This window comes from Paramormyrops kingsleyae, chromosome 6 (genome assembly GCF_048594095.1).
Source record: "Paramormyrops kingsleyae isolate MSU_618 chromosome 6, PKINGS_0.4, whole genome shotgun sequence".
Taxonomy (NCBI): Eukaryota; Metazoa; Chordata; class Actinopteri; order Osteoglossiformes; family Mormyridae; genus Paramormyrops; species Paramormyrops kingsleyae.
In genome coordinates, this window is record NC_132802.1 from 4,152,564 (window position 1) to 4,176,212 (window position 23,649).

A 23,649-nucleotide genomic window follows, 5' to 3' on the forward strand; every position below is an offset into this window, starting at 1 on the left:
AGTGAGACTATGAGGCTGATCTCGATTTGCAGAACCAGATAACATTTCTTCTGGAATTTACGTTGGGGCATAGATGTTATAAATACCCTCAATAACCGAGTATTAAAGTACAAATAAATAATTATCAGCAATACGTGAGGATACTAAGATTGGATTCGCAGCGTAATCTGCATGTTGTGAAGTTGTGGCGGCACCATCCTGATTTAATAACCTTTGTCTTATCTGTCTCTGAACATTTATTGACTAACCGTTTTCTAATTTGCTAATTTGAGTTTATGTATGTTGTTCGCCTGTTGAAAAAAAAAATCCAGCCTGATCACCTTAAGCTGTTTAAACTGATTGACCAATTTATGGTAGTTGACCAGCTTAAGGTATGTTTTTGCGTGATGGTTTGATAGTTTAGCTGGTCATACCAGCTTACTGTGGTCATTCTTGCTGGTTTAGCTGGCCACACCAGCATGGCCAATTGGTGCCCGACCCAGCTAAACCATCAAACCACCATAACATGGATTATTATATCTGTTTTTTCAGAAGGGTCCGGTCTCTGCTTTTGTTTATTACAGCAATTTTAAATGTACTGACTGCAAGATAAAGGTGTGGCAGTTTCTCTATTTATTTAATTATAATGATTATTCCACAGAGTGATTACAAGCAAGTGCAGTACAATTCAATTGTCTTAAGTCCAAGAAGTTAAGTTGTATGCCTAAACTATGCTGTTTCTGCTGTTGGTTCAGCTTCTTAGGTAAACAAGAAGTTCAAAAAAAGTCATGCACATTTTTATAACAGCAATAAAATACTTCAAAGGCAATGTGGGATTTAATACTGTACTACAGTGTTAAGTCTCAGACACAAATATTAAGCAAATATATTTATTTAATTTACATACATTTGGCCAGTAAAAAAAAAATCAGTGAAAAGCTCCAAGCCAGCATGTTATATGCATAAACTGGCCTTCTATTACTCTAAAATTGTGCATAGATTCTTCAAGAGTATCCTACAAAGACCTAAAGCGTACATTACCAAACAATCAACTTATTTAACTACGTAGCGATGGTCGAACTATTGAGTCAAAAGAAAAGCAGTTCGGAATAGACCTGTTAAGTCTGTGAAATAGTAGCGGGAAACAGCTGGTCCAATGGGCTTAAACACTGGAAGCAGCAGATTGACACGAGGCCCGTGTTCTCTGTGCCTCACTCCAGCTCTGTCTTCTCACTGGTGTCAATTTATTTACTTTTTTTTTTTTGAAAAACAGCTCAGTCTGCATCTATCCTGGGCCCGCCAGCAATAGAGTGATGCATGTTAATTCCACATCCTTCGTTCCATCTCTGTGGAGCAGAAGGACACAGAAAGAGGGACACACGTTTATTTCTCTAACACTGATATATCCTCCCCATAGCCTCCTACACGACACTGGCTTTTGTTACCTGTGTCCAAGTCGATAACTTTTGGAGAAGGGAGTTTCGAGACGTCCACCCTTTCCTTCCAGATGTTGTTTTTGTAGTCTAGGACACGGAGGAAATACATAGTTGTGTTCTCCCCTGAATGACCACGGCCACAGTGAATATACAAACAATGTTCTTTCTCCTGGTGAGATTTCATCCAAGGTAAATCACACTTCACCTAAGTGACTTACAGTTCCCCTGCTACATTTTTTTCATCAATGGAACAATTTCAAGTAAGAACCTTAAGAACGTTACCTGGCAACATTAGCCCCCCCCCCCCGCAACTTCTTACCTGGCCTGTCGAGTGCCTGGTTGCACATCTTCAACTCCACGCTGCCCATCCCTGCATCACCAGTGGGTGTGTTGCCCCTGCGTGACCGAGCAGAAGATAACGTCTGAAACACATTGATTTCATAACACCACACAAACAATCTGACTATGAATCATGCCCATTAATAATGTTATGTTTCGGCTGTCATGTGATGATGCAGAGGACTCTAAAAACAGGAAAAAATGTTTGTAGGCACTTTTATATGGTCTTGTGCTGCATAAAGGGACACATCCTCACCGTTCAGTCCTGCGTAGGTGATAATCCAACCCTGGAACAACAAAGACACTTAACATTATAGGTAAAAACAGAGGTCACATGACACTGGAATGGCAGGAGGACTTTCTGTACCTCGCTTTCTGAACTGACAAGTCAGCAACACAATGAAGATCACGACGATGACGATGACGATGAGGAGGATGGTCAGGATGTAGAGGTAACTTCCGTGCTTGGATATGATGACATTCACCACGGGCGCGTCCACAGCACTGGTGCCTGTTTGAAACAAAGATAACTTTGGGAAACGCTCCTAATTATTCAGAAGGAAAGCCTTCAAGATGAGCTCTTCACCCTAAGTCAACCTGTTAGAACTTTTCGGTGCTAGACAATAACGTGATAGATCTCGCAAATGATTGAGCGATTCATAAAATTAAGTGGAACGTCAAAACAACTAAGGGAAGTTTATAAGCACCACAATGCTGCTCAAGATGGATCAACGTGTCACGTCTCTGGACCATAACGCTGGACCTTCACAGAAAGCAGCGAGGGAGCCAGCTGCATGGAAAAACAGCAGCCGCTGTGTTCTGCTGACTCCGAGAAGATCTGCTCTTTACGGTTTCCTGTATTTTGGTTTAAAGTCCAAACCCAAGCAAGAGTTGGGGGGGGGGGGGGGAGTAGTGGTGAGGGGGTGTTTTTCAGCTGAATCGACTTTGTCATGTATAATTCTTTCTTCATTGCCAAATGAGCACAGAGGGAAAAAAGAAGAGCGAGAGCCGAGACCAGTGCTGAGATGAAAATGGGACGGACAGATGCAGTATGATTTGCACTGACTCCATGCAGGACTGACTGGTGCAGTGGGTGGGTTCACTGCATGAAACACTGCATCGGGCTGCATTCGCTTTACCATGCCAGCCCTTGAAAAGGTCAAGTCCCCTGGCTACACTCATTATGAATGATTGAATTAAACAGTTCAATGATAGCAGGAATCCGAAATTGTTCCTTTGGATTGTTTTTCATTATGAGAAAGTAAGGCAGGCTTAAAAAAAATCTTATTACATTTATTACAAACTGATAGATTATTATTACATTAATTATTTTGCATTAGTCATTGATTATTTTATTAAAAATTACCGTCCATGTAGCTAATTCTTTCCCTTCATTCACCCAAGACATGCTGCATAATCACAGAAAATGGATGGAGGGCAAATTGTTTGCTTTTCAATTTTTAAATTACTTTTTAAAGACTTTCAATCGACATTCAGTGTTGAACATTCTGTGGTATTCAGGGGAAAATGTGTTCTTGCTGCATGCAGGCAGTCATGCTTCTAAATGAAGCTGTTTATTGTATTGTTGAACCCAAGTGTCATGACACCGTGAGACTGTGTAGTTTGGCATTAAATCAAAAAACAAAAATCCCAACCATTCTCAGAGATAAAGAGGCAGTTGACTCATATAAAGTAGTTAGGAAACTGGCAGTAAAAGACATAAAGACTTTAAGAAATCAGCCTTTGAATCACATATTTGCTTCAGTGTGACAAAAACACTGGGCAAAGTAATTCCTCAAACTGTTTACCACAATACCACATTGTACTAAATGAGACTTCACTACTGGTGAAAAAGTGAGTCTTCAAGTTTGCACTTGGAGAGTACAGCCCCCCGTGAGCAATCTGTTTTTATGCCCCCCCCCCCAAGCTGGCCAGTCCTTTACAGGGAAAGGGGGGCTGTCCAGATGCTCTACAGATGTAGATGTGACTTCCTTATTTTGCTAGCAAACACCACAAAGTTTTACAGAGGTGAAGTGGGGGGGGGGGGGGGGGCACGGCCAGCAAAGAGGCCTGGCCTGAACAGAAAGTTTATTCAAATTTCCCCGAAATGGCCAACGTGGAAGGTGTTTATTACAGCCCCGTTCCCCTTCCAGCAGGATTTTGTCTTCGCCGATCGAAGGAGAAGACGACGAGCAGACTGAATGTGAATGTGAAAATGAGGAGGGATCGGGCTGCCGTGCTGTTTATCACTGATTCGCTGGCGTCTCTGCGCCCCCCCACCCCGCCCTCACAGCTTTTGTGGGCTGTGTGCATAAACTCAGCCATTGCTCAACTGAAGAAAAATGAAAAACTTCTCCAGGAATAAGGCCACTTCCTGACTTCACCGAAAAGTGTTTCTCCAGTAAAAACACTCACCCACCCCATCTCTGGCCTCCATATTTCTTCTTCCTCAAACAACATTCTCCCCTTTTTAAAAAGAGCCTGTTCCTTTTTCCTGTGTGAACTCAGACACCAGCTGGCAATATCTGGTCAGGAGACCTTCTCCGGAGGGGAAAGCATGAACGGCGAGCTGGACAGAGCAGAGCCCCCAAATCAGGGGTGTGGTTTAAGATCCCCGGTAAAGCCATTTGAAACTAGGTCAGATGACGAAAACAGATCAAACTCCGAATGTCAGTCTTCCCGCTATACATGTGGATTCACTGTCAGCACTGAAAACAGGGGACTGAGCTTGGCAGGGAGATAAGTCAGCGTTAGACAGAGAGCCACAAGGAAAAAACTAGACTATGTTCAGCCACTGTCTCCCTACAGATGTGTCTCAGACGACTGGGGGAAATATAATGGCCGCCCTAATAAGGAATCTGCAGAGGTTGTACCAAAAAAAAAAACCACCACAGGAAAAATGCATCAGGAAAAAAGTACCACAGAAAGTACCAAGACAAGAGGGAGCACAAAGAGACGCAGAGAGCTCAGTTAATGCATCACTGTGCAAAGCTGTTTTTTGTGCCAGAAATATAGCGATAGCAACACTATCAGGACTTACCAAGTAAACACTAATATGTGCATCGTGTTTAATAGCACCTAGGCTGCGCCCCTGAGCAGAGGAGATGAGAGATGTCTTACTTGGGCTTTTGTCTGGGACGTCTACAGGCTGGAGGGGCGGTCCCACTGTGACGTAGTAGGTGATGCTCTTGCGCAGGCCGCAGTACTGGTGGTTCATGTGGCAGATATATACGGCCTCGTCAGGAGGCTGCACCTCTGAGATGGTGAGGGAGAAGTCACCCAGGGTGAAGGCCTCAGTGGGGACCGACATCCTGTGAGGCTGGAAGAGCGAGCCGTGCTGCCACAGCGGCTCGCCGGCGGAGTAGAGGTCGACGAGCCGCTCGGCGCTGCTCGGAAGGGCCCACGGGGCCCGCACGTCCCAGTGGACCACCTGCCGCTCGGATTCCCGCTGCCTCCTCGTCCACAGGGGGCGCTGGACTATGCAGGGCAGGGTCATCGTGCTGTTCAGTAGCACCACGAACACGAACTTCTCCCCATCCCAGAAGTGGCGCTCCTTACGTGCTGGGAGGAGAAGAAGAGAGTGGAGGGCATGGAGAAGAAGGGTGTTAAAATGGTTACAGAATAAACTCATGGATGAACAATCAGCAGTGCAAAGCAGTCAAGACACATTCACAGGTTTATGACTGATTACTTTTTATTATGAGAAATAATAAACTGAATAGAGAGTATGCAATACCTAGAAAGGAGACATTATTATACTTAGAGAAGTTAGAAATATATAGTACTGTGTGAAAGTTTCAATCTTCATTTTGCTATAAAACTATGATATTATGTCTGTCAAAGTGTGTCAGCTTATCCATTCCAAAACCTCTCCTAAAGTCACCCCAGCGTTTGCAGCAACCATCCAATGCAGCCATGTATGTATTTTCAGGCATTAGCCCACCGGGTTTCGACAATCAATACTTCATTGAGTTATTTGCCTAATTAAGTGAATTAATTAATTGAGCTGGTGGTGCAATTTAAGAAGTGCATGGAATGTCTGACACGCCTATGAGGAGAGGTTTGGGAACCAAAGCGATGTCCTTCTAGCCGTCTAAGAATGTGTCGGTAAGTATTTCTGTGATTGTCTAAGACTTTTGAACAGTACTGTATACAAAAGGAATAAAACAGGTATCTAAGGAAGAAGTAAGAATATTTAGAAGCAAGGTGACAAAAGAGATGTTTCTATGTGTAAAGCATTTAAAGCATTGAGCACGAGGGCCAGAGACTCACCTGACTTAGTAACATTGAGCTGCATTTTGACGGTCTGGTTGAGGTTGCAGTAGTGATGATGCAGGTGACATGTGTAAATGCCCCTGTCATTCATACTGACCCCTAAGCCGAGATAAACACAGCTGTGAGGCCACATTTCACCAACATCCAGCGGCGGAAGCACAACAACAGGGGCATCGCCTCACCTTTGATGACGAGGGAGAAGTTTCCATGAACAAATGCAGTTTTGGAGATATTGACGCGGCCCTTGTTGAGTATGTTGTAGAGTCGCCGGTCACCGCTGGGGAACATGTCCAGGATGCGCTCTACCTGGGGGTGGTCTGGGCCGCCACGGAACAGGTCCCAGTGCACCACGCGCTGCTGGTCTCCCAGACGATCACGCCCGGCCACCAGCCGCTTGCTTTGGCACCGAAGCTTGAGGCGTGACCCGATGGGGGCGGTCACATCATGCTTCTCCGTGGCCACACTCTCCTGGCCCATCTGCCCCAGCACTGGCACGAGACAGACGGCCCCACATTACCAGACGCTTAGCATGCACCGTGACAAAAATGCTCTTTCAGCTCCCAGAATCACTATGTTGAATTAGCGGACATCAATGCTTGTTAAATACGAGCACGCAGCTGAGAACTTAGTAAGGATTAGTAAAAATAGCAAAGAAGATACAGCAAGTGATACAGTAAGTGTCTGCAGGTGACTATAATCACAGAAGCGGTATTTTGTGAGCTCGATATGATTCATAATGACTTACCACACGTGAGGAAGCCAGCAACAAACACTGATGGAAAGAAAAGGAAAGTCCAGGATGACAGACTGGCATGACACATACACAAATTTGCTGACAGGTCACAAAATGAAAATACCAAGGCATTCAGTCATTCTCTGACAAATTTTGTGCTAAATTCTGGGCAGAAATCCCACCATTCCACGTGGCAGCTAACTGAAGCACTCACAGTTTTATTGAACCTAACTTGATGGTTTTGGCTAATGAGTTCCCCCCTCCCCCCCAGTGAATGAGCGGGTGTTTCTGTAGGTGCAAAATGATATAGAGGAAAATTTATTCTGGAAGCCCAAAGAGTAATGAAAGAAAATTCTCGCTACCCATGAACCCATCATTTGCAAACGTCCTGGACGTCTAAGCAGACGTGAAATGAAAGGAAAAGATTAAAATGAAACCGCCACGTTTCAACTGCACCTTCTTATGCATCAGAGCCGCGACTAATAAGTGAAAACACATCTGAAGCATATACAAAACACACAGAAACATCTCAATGTCAGTGAGTGCTGCAGGAGTCCAACCACACATGAAAGGAGAGAGTAAAATCTTAATGGCATTAACACTGATACCTGTGTGATACAAGTAGTACTGTGTTCTGTGGAAAGACACACTGTGAAGGACTGAACACTTGGTAAATATGCACTAATGCATGAGCTAATATATTTATTGAGGTAACAGAGCCCTAATTCATTGTTTTATTTCACCCTGTGCTCTAGAATGCTAACACTACAATACTAACATCCAGTTCAGTCTTTTATATATACATCCAAAGTGTGTCTGGTTGCAAATAATCGTTGTTTAAGAGACTAAAGATTATTTGTTGGGTGAGACATTAAAGATAGCAGAGCAGTTGCTGTTAGTACATTGTGAAGTTTGTCTTTTTGATGCAAAATAATATTTTCCCCCAATATGCAAACTAAGGACTTTTGACTTAAAACCTCTGTCCCTTTTTGCTTGAGTAGGAAATGGCTGGTGCTGCCAATACTGAATGGAGTCACATGGGGATGATTATTTTTCTGTAACTGCTAAGTCATGCTAACAGCACATGCTTAGAACAGACATACGCTGTCAGAAAATGAGGTACAAGCCTGGTACAGTTTTGTTCCCCAAGGTAGGAACAACATTAATGTTCCCCCAATGGTACAAAAAAATCCTCAGAGTCAAGTTTTCTACCTTAAAAGGTACATTTACCTACAACTAAGGGTACAATTGGCAGACCCTTGAGGGTACAGCCACAGTGACACATAATTGTACCCTCAAAGGTACAAATAGGTAAATGTTTTTGCTGACGTTGTAAGTGCAGTGAGTGAACCATCTCTAAACTGACCTGTCAGCACACAGGAGCTGAAGAACGTAAGTGAGCTCATCTCTCCATGAAAACTTATACTTTAAAATTCAGTCTTATCCCCAAACTCGTATTTGACTCCCCTTATTCCACGGGGTCTTTGTGTTTTTCTCATTCTCATTGTAAAATGGTCATTTCAGGCTCTGCCCTGTGATTCTTCCAGACCCCAGTGACCTCCCACCTCTATGGCTCTGGGTTTGAGTGCCGTCTGCCTGTCCCTCCTATGTTTGTGTGGGTTTCCTCTGGTTTCCCACACAGTCTACAAACATGAGGCTTACATGTGGTAGCGTCTTGCCTCAGGTCTACTTGCCTAGTGCCTTTTACTTCAGAGGATGTGCTTCAGTCTTGCCTTAGATAATTAATTCTTAAAGACAGAGAGACTTCCCCCCCCCCCCCATTTTAATGAGTTCTGCCACTAAAACCCCCATTTTGTGCTTCGCCACAGTCTAACTAAACATCAGCACAGATCTAGTGGTTCAGCACCCTCTCAGAAGGTGGCCTGTGAAACTTGCCTACTATGCACAACTTTAATCCTAAACACATTGTCGTAAAAGAATCCAGGAGAAAACACAATAATTCTAACATCCCTATAATGAGGGAGAAAGAAAGGGAACAAGACCAGGCCAGAGGCTTTGAGTCACGTTATGACATCCTCATTACTCAGAGGACGCAATCGCCACTATTCGAGGCTACTTATTTTCAATTAGAAAACAAACTTGTCATGTAGGGCTTCGTAATTGGCGAGAGAGAGAGAGAGAGAGAGAGATCGGCACAAAGTGGAAACAACTGGTCATCATGCTGTTGTGACCAAACTTATATATTATCTGTTTCAATTACTGTACATAAATCAAGGCATTAATACCGTACATAAATACTGCATTTCAATTTCCTAGGTTTTGATAGCATTTGTTGTTTCTATTTTGTTTTGGAAAACACAGATTTATGTGGTACAAGTGTAGCCTTTAGGAATACTACTCGTGTGGCTTCACAAACTTCCAAGCTCTACGTGACAACTCCTCGGAGATTATATTTTCATTGTGATATCTGAGGACGATAATGACTGAATGCTTATACAAAAGCAGATTACCATTCATACAGACTCAAACCGTTTACATTTCTTTAACCAGTTCCCATTAAAAGAGACACAGCTATCAGAAACAGTAAACATCTTTTCTCCATCATAATTTTTGGGAAGTCTTGGGAAAATCTGCAGCATTTGTAGTTTCAATTTTCAGCACAATTTACTGCAGAAGTGCTCTGAAATTCTACCATAATTGCAAAAGTAAAATGATTAGGAACTTACCGTGACAAATCACTATTTTCAGTTTGGTTGTCTTCATACTGAGTATTTTTGTTGATTAAGAAAATCTTGGAAATCTTGAAGTTTAGTTCGGTATTTTGACGATGTTTCAAGCCGCGTATTCTCTAGAGTTTCATTAAAGGATGTTTGCAGCTGTCGATCCTCCAAAAAGAACAGTGAAACTTTCAGTATAACTGGGAGCAAGATTCGATTTATGGTAACTTTTTAGAAAGTTAATTTTTGTTTTCCTTCATCTTGTTGCAACTCGGTTACAATTATCTGAGAACATCTCAAAGCTGTACGTATTTCGGAATCCCAAAAATCTCAAAACATATAAACTATAAAACCAACGTAAACCAGTAGGAGAAAAGGTAAAAGACAAAACTGTCTCAGATGCAACGCTATAAAGACCCCGCTTAAAACTGGACTGATGAAGGTATAAAATCAGCGCGCACACGAATGCCCCAACAAAGTGGACAATGTTGACGGGCTGAGGTAGCTCTTATGATCCTCCCTCCGTTCCTCTGCTCGTTTCTGGTAATAATTTTCTGAAGAATGCATGACACTGCCTTATTCCACAAAGTCTTAACCCACAAGCGCATGCAGCTCACAGAAACCCCTCCTCTCGCCGACCTGGCCCGCTGTTTTTTTTATCAGGTTTTCTTTTACTTCTTGCTTTATTGCATCTTTATTTTAACAGGATGATCCTTTACGGTTTTCCAATAAACGTCCGGATTAGGAGCAATAACTCTGATCACAGAATACAGTACTTTTATTTTCCACATCCTGAGGCAAAGATGCGCATCCCATGCGTGAAATCATGATCACACCCACTAAAAAAAGTCACGATTATATCCTAACAATCGACAGTCCGTGGAAAACCGGGATTTCTCCTTAACATAAAATAGCGAATAAAACTTGAAAGGGTCTTCATTTTTTAACACGCGTAGAAAAGGGTTGCTATATATGAGTCTATTGTGTGCTATCTGTGGATAATTTTATCTTCGAATGCCGTTTATAGGTGCCATTATGAATACAGAACTAATTAATTTAAACGGATGTTAATTACTTATGCATGAAGTCTGATTTTATGAAAGCGCTCTCCAGTGCTGAACATATGCCAGATGACAAAGATGGGTATGTGTGGTGTGGACACAATAGCACAAAACAAGAGGCTGTTGGAGTTGTCTGGAAACCCCCAAGAAAAAAAAACTTTGCGATTGCACTGAATTAAAAAATGGGCCAGGAATCATAAATTATAGGGTAGCCACATCTTAAAAGTGCAATTCGTAAGCAATAATCCTTGAAAATGTTTTTAAACGCTTAATAAATGCAGAAATTATTCTAGCATGAACAAATACCTGCTAACAGAAGATGAGACTGGCGAAACAACGCTTTTTGCAACAAAATACACAACAAAAACAAACAGGAAAAGCGAAGACAGAAACGTGGAGCTCGATTCAGTCTATTTGCCTAATGCTTAATGCAGACGTATTATCTTCAGAGCAGACGTAATGAAAAGGTACTGAAAAGTCACGTTTTAAAACACAAAGCTGAAATAGCTAAACTTTGCTGCCACCTGCCGATTCCCAAAGGACATTAATGACCTTTGCGAATACAAAGCAGTAACTGGATGGCTTGTAGGAAGGTAGTGACTCATTATAAACTTCCCTAGTTACCCCCGCGAGACGGCAGCCCCGTTCATCATGGTTTGTTAACGATCAAATTAATGCCAAACCATCATTACTGTGTGGCTCAGCAACCTAAGCCTCTGTACCTGTGATCAGAAGGTTGCTGGTTTGGCAGTATAGTCACGTGCCTGTGGACCTCAGAGCGAGGCCCTTAACCCCCCCAGCTCCATGATGCTGCTGCAGGTGGCTGCCCTTCGCTAGCAAGCTTGATCTCACCTACATGTGCCATGGAGAGTAAGATAGGGCAGGTGAGAAGAGAATCTCCCCACAGGCATCAATAAAGTGTCATTATTATAAATCAGAACTGTGCTAAGTGTGCAGTGGATCTAGGAAATTCCCTTTATAAAGACAATACCAGTTACAAGACAGCAATGCCGATTTAGAGTCAAGAAGACACATACAGACAAGCCATTTAATGGAAGATTGGATTTTGAAACAATGAACAAATAAGTCAATGAACATCCATTACAGCCTGAATGTAGAATCGCCTAGTGTCTCTTTGCCCAATATTTCATTCATCTGCACATTTCAGTCCAAATCACGATCACAATCCAGATGCAGACCGAGTAACTGTGTGGTAGTATGAAGAATGCTTATTATGGAACTGTGTGAACATCAGGCACACAGAAGCTAAGCCTTGCCGCCACGCTGGTGTTGGTTCGTCCCATATTGTTTGAGGAAGATCTTGGGCGTGTTCCACCCCTTGGGGGGTCTTCTCATTCCGGCCCCCTTCAAGATTCTCCTCAGGTCCCTCTCAAAGCGCTTCTACGATATAAGACAGTCAAAAATCTTTGTTAAGATTCAAAGGAAAAAACGAAAAAATAATAATCAATTATTAATATCTGTGTAGATTATCATGCTCTTTCCATGTTGCGTGGGCTAGAAAACATGTAGCTAAGCTAACTGGTGTTTCTAACCTGCCAGAAGAGCATGACTGTGGTGTGTGTACATGCCCTGACCATGTTCTGTAGTGTTTCAGATCTTTAGCATAAAAAGATTAAAGACATGTTAAGAAGTCACTCAGCTGTGATTAATATAATGTAAACTAGTACACGTAGGTCTTCACTCAGTAAAAGATCATTCTGACTTAGACGCATGTGCATTTCCTCCTCTTATTCCCATTCTTCTCTACTCCTGCACAGCACCGGTTACGCCCCTCCCCCCTCATCAGCGCCACCAATGGCTGACCTGTTTCCTCCGCCGCCTTCCCAGCCGCACTTTCCGAATGCGAAACCTCGTGCGCTTCAGCAGCTTCTTGTACTTGTGCCTGTTTATCTTCCTGCGCCGAATCTCCAGCACGTTCTTGCAATTCAGAACACCTGAACCCTCGTCTTCAGGCAGTACTGGGTTCAAGACCGGGGGCAGCACCGTTTGCAGGATCTCCTCTTCCCCGGAGGGCAAGGGGTTGGCCTCCAGTAGGGGTGGGAGGGAGTAGCGAAGGGAGAGCCAGCTCTCCAGAGGGGACAAAGACAGCATTCGGGGAACGAGGGCCTCCTCCAGCTCTGGCTCAAGGGATGTCCAGCGCTGGGGGGGCAGCATGTTGCCTGTGGGCCCAGTGCCATAACGTCTTAGCCTGCCACATGTGATGGCCAAGCCAGGAGAAGAGACTAGCCTTACTGCAAGGCATGCAGACTGTCCTGCAGAGGGCACCACACCTGTGCCAATGCCCTTATTTGACAACCTGCATAAAACATATAATGGAGAGATTCTTCTAAACATATTTACCCTACTGTAATCCTTGCAATGTCATTCCTGGATTCCTAAAAGAAAAATAAAAACAATATTAATAATTAAAAATCAGACAAACACATTGTCCTGACCTTTAATAATGAGGAGCACCTCTGTAGTAAAACCGATCATCTTAATAATTAAATATTAAGGTCTGGAGTGAGTCTGAAGCTTATTCTAGAAAGCACACAGTACAACATATTCCAGCAAAATGCTGAATGGGAAGGGATCGGACGGCATGGGACCACAATTTTTCACGATACATTCACAGAGTACATGTTCAACTTCAGTCTTCCACGGGAGAAAACCGGAGGAGACACTCATGAACATGGCAGAAAACACAACATTAGAGGTAGGAGGTCGCTAAACGTAATCATTGAAGCATGAGTCACTTATCACACACTACACATTTAAAAATACCGAAATATTGATTTCGATATAAACGGACGAAAAGGACTGTTAAATGTTCCTCATGCATCATGCGATATACAAATAAAAACATTTAAGAATCTTCGTTATCTGACTTTTCAACAGCCAAATTAGCAACTAATACGAAAAGTAACAGTAACTTAACAGCAGTGATTCAGTATCATACAAAAAAATAGCAATAGTTTTAAGCAATAAAAACATCAGTTACTGTGTTTCTAAAAATAATCTAATATATAAATGCTTTAAAATATCGCATAATATAAAATATAACTTACCTAACTAGCTATCTATTGCGATGTCAATGTGACACTGGTGCGCCGCTGATTCCTGTCCCGGACGGAAACTTGTCGGCTTCCTGTTCTGCACATCATAATAATTCCGGGTAGAAACACAGCCTGTTTACCTGCAGTACCATGGCAACCCCATTAACGATTAGTATATCTTACAACAATTTTAATGATAAAATGAATGCACTAAAATTAATCGTTTTACACGCCAGGTTGAATATTTTGTTTTGTAGCTATGCAGTTGTTTATGCAGGTTCTGATATCGGTGTTACTTCATTCTCTCAAAATGAGGGTTATTGTCATGCCACCGCGTAGGGGAGAGTTTGATTATGGGGCGGGGGGGGGCACTTAATTTATATACAGTGGATAGATTTATGATTTTATTTGTTAGCTGATGCAGTTATCCAAAGCGCAAAACTCGCCCATTAGTACTGTTTAAATTTTATTGAAAGAACTCCAGCCTTCTACTCAGTTATTTTCCCCAAGGTATAACAGCGACGCAAATTGGGCGGCGGTGCGTCGGGGCGGAACGATCGCGCTTTTGAGTAGAACAGCTAATATGTGTTACATGAACACAACAACGAGCACAAAGCCACCTGCTGTAATTATAAAGCAGGGAGACGGATAACGAAGATAAGATCAAGAACAATTTATAAAATCCAAATCTATAACGTCTGTGATTTTGTAACCAGCGCAATCCAATGTTTTGGCAGTTTAAGCGAACACTAAGTAAACTACTTTTAAAAATACAGCTTCATTACATAACCTTTTAAAAAATAATATCTGCATTTTTAAATGATAGTATTTTGCACGGTGTCTTAAAATTTTACAGGACCAGAATTGGGGAACCCTGATGTAAGGGGTGTGTGTGGAACAGACATATGCCAACACTCCTGTTTTACCCATGTTGCCAGATCGTCTATAAAACAAAATCTAGACACGCAATCCACACGCTACATACATTTTCAACCCATGTGTTACCGTTTCTGTGATGAATTGATGTTGTTTTTCTTACAGTAAGCTTGCTGTAAGCTCATATTGGTATGCTAATTATATATCTAGCTAGCTAGTTTTTGTTCTGCAAGGGGTGGAGAAACAAACAGCTAGCAAGATAGCAAGCTATTTGCTTATCCACCCGCCCTTAGGAAAAGAAAAACTCCAGTATTTAAATTGGCAGGTATGGCGTGGAAGTCTCAAAACGGGCAATCATGTGACTCATATTGGTATGATGATTATTTCCAACTGTCCTCCATTCCTCGTCATGTGTAAACAAAAGATGTGTGCTGTTTCTTTAGCACTTGGAAAGCTCTCATCCCTGCAAGCCAAAATTTTCTTGTCCCCACCCTTTTGGTCCTCCGACCAGTCCCAACCAGAGGGAAAGTTTCTTTTCTTATTTTCTTAGTGTGTGCTGTTCATTCTGTCCTTACCTTGGTTCTCCTGGAAAAGGCAGTTTCAGTGAATAATAATCCCACTACCTGCCCAGCGTTGTATCACCTGGCTGTGTTTATATTCACAACCACGGACTACTTCACACAGCAATTCTATTCATTTTTAATTAATCAGTCTTTATATGGTTGCTGTTATTGTCTAGAAGTGCAGCTTTGATGCAGTTTGATGCTCCCACAGTCTCCTAGATCATGGACTTTCTAATAGAAAACAGGTTTAAGGCTCCTGTGCCATGTGTAGGAGATGGTGGTGAGCATCACTGAGGCACTTCAGGGAACCGTCCCACCTTCCTCCACATTCACCCTTCACGTGACGGACTTCTAGTACAACACCAGCTCATGGCACCTACAAAAGTTCTCCACAACTCATCTATTGTATGGGGCATCAACAATGGAGATGAGTCGAAGTGTAGGAGGGTAGTGAAGGCCTTCATCTATAAAGCAAGATCAGGTCAGGTGATACCAAATGCCTAAACAGATTGGTCAGGAAAGCCAGCTCTATCACAAATCTGACACTGGGCCCTCGGGAGAGTGTCAGAGGAGAGTATTGTAGCAAAACTGAAGGACATTGTGAATAGTTTTGTCCATCTCCTCTTGGGACACCTTTAGCCATCAGCTCATTGCTCACACTCTCTGCTACTGGGAATATTTCCTGCCTGCACCTGTCAGGCTCTCCAGTGGCTCTCCTAGACAAGCCAGCTCTCATCCCTAAACAGAAAACACTCCTGGGCATCATTTCTACCCCTCAACTTACATTTGAATTTGAATTAAACAATCCTTTATTTGCCATTTACACCAGTACATTGGAGTGTTTCCATTTGCCTGGCCATATAGGTGAGTGGAAGCTTTGGGGGGGTCATAGCACAAGGATTAGGCTTGAACTGAAAATCTTCCGACCCCATGCACAGAGGCTTAGCTTACAGAGCCATTTACTGCCCTCTTCCCTTGCTTTTCACTTCACTTTATATTTTCTTTATTTATTCCTTGTTGCACTGTGGTGTTACATGTCATCTTTTGTTCTCACTGTGTTTCAGTATGTGCACTTCATGTCCCTTCGCTGCTGTATGTGACCAAAATTGCCTCAGTTACTCTAGTATGACTGTAGTAATATCAAGAACATATTTTATAGCTCTCATAAAAAAAATATGATTCTCGCCAAATAACTTATAACAATAATATCAAGAAAAAAACAAATACTAAAATAATCAGTCATATTTATTATTGTCTTGGCTGTATTTACAAAAAAGAAAGCCATTTACAATGAGACTGTCATTCAAGGGTTCATTAAATTAAATTAACAGAACAAAAATACCATCACCTTATGTTAGCACATTGCAGTGTGAACAGAGTTTTGATTGTTTATATTCTAAAGTTCTCTGTAGGTCATCCGCATGGATTTGTGCACAAAGAAGCGGGAGCAGATTCCTTACAGTAGGGGGCGCCATTGGCCCTTTGAATAATACAACACAGACAAATGCTCTACTTAAATGCCTATTTTACTGAATAAAATTAACTGAAATAAAACAGGAGCAATTGTAGTTTTACTTAAAATACATAAATATAATATAATTCATAATGATTAAAGTGTCATTTAACTTTGATTAGGTTCTTAAGACGGTCCCCTTCCCAAAACAGCTGCCCAAAAGCAATTCATTTGTAGTGTTACAATATGGAACATGATGTTTTTCATTAAATAAGGTATATGATTTTACTGAGGATACTTTTATATAGCTGTCTAAACAGAATAGCCCACTGAACAGCCATGTGTATTTTTGAAATGCGCAAGGACATAGCCAGGGGAAAAATATAGAGAGAGCCAGCATTCATGACAACAACAACAATATTATTATTATTATTATTAGTAGTAGTAGTAGTAGTAGTAGTAGTATAGGAAGAATAACAGCCTGGATCATTTACTTTGTATTATTAATGTTACCAGGGGCGGATTAAGGTGTACAGAGGCCCCTAGGCTACAGTAGTCTGTGGGCCCCCCAACCCCGCCCCCCTCCGCGCCAATGGGGGCCCCCTTGCAGGCTGGCACACGTGGGGCCCCTAGGCTTAAGCCATATCTAGCCTGTGCGTTAATCCGCCCCTGCATGTTACTATGAGTTAGCTTGTATGAAAAACGTGCATTAAACATTTGCGTTTCGTTCTTAGATGAATGCTGCTCTCTGAGATAACCCCGAAATAAAAAAAAACATGAGCATTGACCAACGCTGGTCTTCGGGCTAGATAATGCATAGAAGTTCTGCTTCTCCTAGCAGAGATGCCTGAAGCACTACTTCACTTCCACATTCTCACTGATCTCGGGGCTCCGTTCCTGGCCGTCGCGTACAAGGCATCGTACATGACCACATGCTTTAAAGGTAAGACAGTCATTTTCATATTTATATATAACTGCACAGTGTTTAACTTGTATTATTAAGTTGCGATCATTTAAAAAGGAATGAAACGTTGAAAGAGGGCTACCCATTAACAGCACACAAGAGACATCTGTTGTTGTACAGTATTAAACCAACAACCCAAGAATCAAGGCTGAGCAGACATATACAACCACGAAAGACCTGTAATGAATGTAATTAACTGGGGCAATTAACGGTTTAGTACGAGTTATACAAGGAACAGTGAGGGGTTTAGCCTGAGTGCACCATAACTACAGCAGGACTATAAAGGCAGCAGCTTATGGAGAGTAACAAATCGGTCACAAACACAGACTATATACGTACATCTTTAAATACACAAATAAAACAAGTGCACAGTATTTTTCTTAAATATAGTTATACAGATACACCACAATATACAGATCATAATTCCTTCATTTGAATGCCATATTATTTACTGGTTTCAATTAATGAACGCTCAAGGCAACGCTCAAGGCCGGCTCAGTACACACAAATCAAGTCATTTGTGTGTATAAAACGCAAGGCTACGTCTGACTGAAAAAAATGTTGGGAAGAGTTTTATCAGGTGTCATGGGAGGACTCAGTGTGCAAAGCGGAGCCGAGATCAACAAACGGAGACTGCGGTGATGTTTGCGGGCTCCTTTAGGACAGAGAGACAGAAGGTCGCTCTAGACAGCAGCCGTCATAAATACATCCCGGTCATTAAAGGGAAAGTGTAATCCCGGGGCAGTCAAAAAAGACTTTAAGAGTTGTTTAACTTTGGCAAATTACTGCTGCACTAAACATTTAACTACAATTCCATCGCAAGGATGTATAATTTCAGCACTGAGCAGCAGTCTGCTGACTGACTTGTTTTTTCTTATGTTTTATGTGTTACGTTGGTCTCTTCCACAGCATTTCTCCCACGTAATTGATTTGAGGAGAAAAGCGATGGTTTTTGGTCCATTGGGTCAGCAAATATCCCACCGTAACGTAAATTAATGCCTCAGATGGAAACTGCTGATCATTATTTACAATCAACAGCTGGGTTAAAATAAATACACGAACAAACAAACATGGGGGGTCTCCCTAAAAACAGCTAGCCGCAACCGGTGAAGGGTTATATCACTAACAAAATATGGTATCGTTTTTTTGGGGTTTACTGAGAATTTACTGCTGACTGGGGAAAAGCAGGGGTGCAGGATAATTTATGATCAAACGCTTCCATCTTTCCCAAAACGATACATGCGGCTACAACGTACCATGCTGAGCTGATTCAGCAACGAGGTTGTTCCCATTTCTACAACGATTATGATGATGTTGAAAATTAAAGTGAAACAACATGCTAAAATAAAAACACTTTTAAAATTAATTTACGTTTAAGGGGAAATAAAACACTGCTCTGTTCTATGTATAATTTTAGACTAACAGTCTAAAACTGCTGTCTGTGATGCCCCGTAATTATTATGCTCCCTGTTCACGGAACAGATTACAAATAAATGATACTCCGTCCTCGAATGTCTTTGTCATTAAAGTCAGTGCATGTCTCACCTCTAGACAAAGTTCTGCTTAATTACTTTTGTCTTGTACACTTTCACACAATGCATATGGCGTTTTAGATCTGTTGGCCTGTCCCTTTGAAGGCAAATTCACAGTGGAACCATATAAATAAATACATTTTAAAAAACTGTCCACTCTATTTGCTAGTGAATTTTGTTGATGTTGCCTAACGGGGTGGGGGGGGGGGACTAAAATGTATGAGGAACATTTGTTGCTGTAAAACTTGGACAAAGGTTATAGTGCGAGGTTCCTCAGTTCCAGTCCTGGGGGGCCAGTCTGCAACACACTTTGCAGATTTCCCTGCTCAAATACACCTTATTCAGCTCAAGAGCCAATTGTCAGGTTTAGTAGGTGGGTTTGAGGAGGGGAATCTGCTGTTTCCAAAACCAGAATTGGGGAACCCCGTTATAGTGAAAGTCAAGAATGAACAAACAAATGAACATGCAAGTGACTGTGACATAAAAGCGTGACATTCCTGTGGTCCCTGATTTCTGTCTCCCGCTGATCCATTTTCCATGGTTCCCCAGCTGGCCGCTGTCACGTGTGTGTGTGTGATTAGAGCGGTAGTTAAAAGGACCACGCCCGGTGCATCAGGCACTCCTCCTTCTCCTCCTCTTTCTCCTCTTCCACCTCCTTGCCTGAGGTGCTGAAAAATGGTGAGCACCTCATCTCCTGGACACGGCGCCTTCTATGATAGTTCTGCAGAGAGACACACGGAACCTCTCTGAGCACGGTGATGGAGCGTGAGGGAAGGGATGACGGGCCGGCATACGGGAACATGCCAGTGCTGAAAATAGGCTGCTCTTTCCTGCCAACAGGGAGGGGGCACCAGTGGTCGCTGAAGTATTATAGATACCATTAAATATATCCTTAACCCCACATGGGGAATGCTCCGGCAAAAAACAGCAGAGACTGACCTTTTATGGGCATCCATGATGCATCTGGGCAGACAGGGTTAGCAGTTCTACAGAGGGGATACAATGACACACAGCAACTGGGTTACCATAGGAACCAGTTAAAACTGGTAGAGAGAGAGAGAGGAAATAGAAAGCAGGAGGAAACATCTATCAAGGAAAGCAGAGGGTAAACCCATGGCATACTCATCCTCACAGTATCATCCTCATCCTCATCCTCATCCTCACAGTATCATCCTCATCCTCATCTTCATCTCCATCCCACCCCCCCACTCTCTCTCCATTATAAGCTCTCCAGTCGGCGCTGGCTTGGGTGGCCAGTGGCATTCTGCCTACCTGTGCTGGCTTCTGTTCCTGCGGACGCTCCAGTTTAATGCGGATCTCCGTTTTGGGCGGCTCAGGAACCCTGGCAGATGCTGCAGGAACACACAACACATTGACATGGTGGCCCTAAGCTAACGGTCTGCTTCTGTGTGATTGTTGGTTACGACAGCAATGTCTGTATTCATCCTGAATTTTACAGACTACTACGGTGGATTCTAGTCTGAACCAAAACTGCATGATCACCCCTCAGCTGGCAAAATCTGCCAACCCCCCCCCCCCTCCACAGTTGACAAAATTCACCCATCTGTCTTCTGTAACCCCCTGTCAAATTCAGGGTCGCAGTCGGTCTGGAGCCTATGGGCACAAGACAGGGAACAACCCAGGATGGGGCACCAACCCATCACAGGGCACAGTCACTCACTCACTCACACACACACACAGACAATTTTATAACCCCAATTACCCACAGCATGTTTTTGGACTGTGAGGGGAAAATTGGAGCACCTGGAGGAACCCCACAATGACTTGGGGAGAACATGCAAACTCCACATCCATCGAACCATGGAGACACTCAAACCCGGGTCCCAGAGGTGTGAGGCGGCAGTGCTGACCACTGCACCACGGCGCCACTGCACCACTGCACCACGGCGCCACCTGAGTTACTGACATCTACCCCTTTTTAGATCCATTATTTTTTTTTCCTGTTTCACGTCATCAAGCAGTTGCTGATTAGTAAAGCAGTTTACAGTTTAAGGCACTGTATAGACTGACGGGTATGAACAGCAGATTCCCCTTAACCTGTGAGCAAGGTGTGAAGCCTCTGGCCAATCAGAATCAGTAATTATCTAACTAACTTGAAGAGCCCTGCCCTAGAACCATCACGTCCCTAGTGGGGGCCGTCAGAACCCAGATAAAGGCCCTGGGAAAGACACCTCACCTGGAGAGTCACCCCTGCTGGTGTTAAAGGGGCTGTTCACACTGTCCTCTAGCCAAGTGCTGTAGGTGAAGGAGTCCCGCTTGTGAGGTGTCCCTGCTGACGAGAGGCTCTCCTGCCGGAGACACACAGGGTCAGAAATGGTGACGAGATGCCGCACCTGAGGCATTGACAGAAAGCTGCCCCGGGGCGGCACGCGGTCCACCCACCAGGCCGGTGTCGTACTCCTCCGTGGCCTCGGCCTCGTTCTCCTCCACCACGCTGGCAAAGCTGCTGGCATTGGACGAGGAGCGCGACAGGTCGTTACCCTCGGGGATGGAGGGGGCCCTGCAACCCACGGCGACGCATAAACACTCCGGCGACCTCGCAAAGCTTACCAAAATGAGGAGTGCACATGATTGGGTCAGACAGAAAAGATTAAAATACGGGGGCGGGGCCACAAGGGCACTCGCCCAATCTGAAAGCTGATTGGTCCCCAGAAGGTTCCGTCTTCTGTCACTCAGAGACTCAAAACATATTACTGGCTAATGATAAGGCTGGCTTCTCTGTAGGAGTTATGGCTTCCTTGATGCCCCTCATCTTAAAAAAAATCAAGAATAACTGCCAAAATACAGTACGTATAAGCTGATCTGTTCCAAATGACTATCCAAATTGCATTACCACTAGGGTCAATGGTGGTTCTAGCTTGTATGGTCAGGACAATAAGATCCCAAATGAAAAGACTATGGAAGAGCTTCTTTCCCAAAGCTGTGGCCTTCATCATCCCGCCCAACATCCGCTGTAAATATGTAAATCTATATAATCAATATTATACGAAAGCTGCTGGTGTCTATCATCTACTTTTCTTCTACTTATGTTGCTGCTCATACATATTTTGTTCTCTCTTCCTTCCATCTCATTCTTTCTTTCCCCTCTGTTCCCCTTTAAGAGAGATGCCATGCAAAATTTCGTTGTGCTTAGTATGATGGATAAAGGATTCTCTTGTCTGGTATCAATGACATAACGGCAAACGAGTGACAGAAACACGACTGTGCAAACGCCACATCCTGAGCAGCTGCTCATCCCGCCCACACCTAATTCGGCCAGTAGGTGGGGTAAAAGTTAAGGAAACAAATGTTGGCATCATAAAAGTCCCCATTGGTTACATCACTAACATCACACAGCCACCAGTTTGACTCCCCTCACCTGTTCTTAGTTGTAGGCACCTCAGGCGAGCTCTGATCTGACGAGTTCTCCGATTTGGGGTCCTGTGAAGCGTGGCCACTGTCGGGCGTCTTCTGCGTGCCAGGGGAGCATTCTCTCCTGGGGGGGGGGGGGGGAGGCAGTGAGGTCAGCAGAGGTGGATGAGGTGGGACTTTCAGGGGTTAGGACTGCTGAACAGGTTTTGCACACTACACCAGTGCTTCTGTCCCATCCTCAAGCTTTGCATGAGAGCAAAACATCTTTTAACTCTTTGTATAAGGCCTCAGGTGGACCCCAGGATCAGAAGCACTCATCTACGCTACTCCTCTAACTAGTTATCTGCACTAATCCACCCTGAACCCCTCGGGGTAAAATGGAGAACTCAGGAACAGGAAATGAGGTCACAATGATGCAGTGTTAGCTGAGAAGGAAGTGGTGACAGAGTGGTGACCTGGTGCATTTGAAATTGTAGGTACTAGACCGGTGGCTCCTTGGGCTGGTGCTGGGTGGGGGGGCACTGAGCATTGTCCTGTTGTCGGGGGGGGGGGGGGGCAGGGACACATGCAGAGGGCTCAGAACATCTCGCTTATCCTCTTGCCCTAATGCAGGCTCTGGTTGGAAGGAGATTTCTTAAACAGTCCCCAGTCTGATTAGCTGGGCCAGCATTAGCTGCTCACCCCCCAGCATCGCCCAGAACCCACTGCAGCAGCTGGGGCCATTCTCAGCTTCTGCTGGGATCACACACTTCCATTCTCACCTTCCCTCCTGCACCTCCTGGATGTTCTCGATCCCAATAGCGCTGCTTCGGCGAGTGTTGAAGGAGGCAGATTTCTTCCTGGTGGGGCTCTTTCCAGGGATTATCAACGACTGCAGAGCAAAACCCAGAGAGATGCAGAGGCGTGACTCAGTCTGCCATGGTGTCTGTCACTGTTACATTACTCTATAGTATGGTCAGATCAAATGGCAATATAGTGCACTTAATAACATTCTGTACTACACATACTATGCATGCTAGGTGACTGCTGTCTGGAAAAAAAGTCGGGAAACTCATGATCGATAGCCATGAGGCAATACTGATCAACACTACAGAAATATCACTGAAAGCCAGTGTGGCAAAACAACTATTGGAATTAACAATTATTGGAATATGACAGTTAGTACTGATTGGTGGCTTTAGATTTAAGTCGTAGTGCCCATGAAGAAAAAATAATGCATGAAAGACAAAGGACTAATCTGGAGCTTTGGGACTTCAGTTAAAAGGTATTGCTCATTGCACTAAGACAAGCTAAGGTGAAAACAGCTTATCTTTTAATCCCTGTGTAACATAC

General features: G+C 43.5%; 3 protein-coding genes across 13 annotated transcripts in view; all 3 read right to left on the reverse strand.

Annotated features, from left to right (window-relative positions):
- Positions 1-589: 589 nt before the first annotated feature.
- LOC111859144 (matrix remodeling-associated protein 8-like) lies at positions 590-10,237 on the reverse strand. The gene is made up of 10 exons (XM_023841603.2): positions 9,450-10,237; positions 6,775-6,801; positions 6,212-6,517; positions 6,027-6,128; positions 4,875-5,315; positions 2,122-2,265; positions 2,011-2,041; positions 1,735-1,811; positions 1,425-1,502; positions 590-1,325 (listed from the first exon to the last, which is right to left on the reverse strand). Exons 1-10 carry the CDS (start codon positions 9,484-9,486, stop codon positions 1,300-1,302), a joined length of 1,269 nt encoding a protein of 422 aa, XP_023697371.2. The 5' UTR covers positions 9,487-10,237; the 3' UTR covers positions 590-1,299.
- Positions 10,238-11,535: 1,298 nt separating this feature from the next.
- Positions 11,536-13,704, reverse strand: aurkaip1 (aurora kinase A interacting protein 1). The gene is made up of 3 exons (XM_023841604.2): positions 13,570-13,704; positions 12,326-12,897; positions 11,536-11,902 (listed from the first exon to the last, which is right to left on the reverse strand). Exons 2-3 carry the CDS (start codon positions 12,854-12,856, stop codon positions 11,768-11,770), a joined length of 666 nt encoding a protein of 221 aa, XP_023697372.1. The 5' UTR covers positions 12,857-12,897; positions 13,570-13,704; the 3' UTR covers positions 11,536-11,767.
- A 2,519-nt stretch (positions 13,705-16,223) lies between these two features.
- Positions 16,224-23,649, reverse strand: part of LOC111859112 (rap1 GTPase-activating protein 1-like) — a 107,046-nt gene continuing 99,620 nt past the window's right edge. For 10 of the 11 annotated variants that reach the window (XM_023841512.2, XM_023841506.2, XM_023841509.2 and 7 more), the window contains 7 exons: positions 23,079-23,188; positions 22,325-22,441; positions 21,349-21,466; positions 21,143-21,254; positions 20,218-20,297; positions 19,885-19,931; positions 16,224-19,666 (listed from right to left, as the gene is read on the reverse strand). In XM_023841512.2, the coding sequence (XP_023697280.1) occupies positions 19,923-19,931; positions 20,218-20,297; positions 21,143-21,254; positions 21,349-21,466; positions 22,325-22,441; positions 23,079-23,188 (546 nt within the window). In that variant the 3' untranslated portion in view covers positions 16,224-19,666; positions 19,885-19,922. Of the gene's footprint in view, positions 19,776-19,884; positions 19,932-20,217; positions 20,298-21,142; positions 21,255-21,348; positions 21,467-22,324; positions 22,442-23,078; positions 23,189-23,649 lie in introns of all 11 variants that reach the window. The other variant, XM_023841505.2, reaches the window with a different exon arrangement.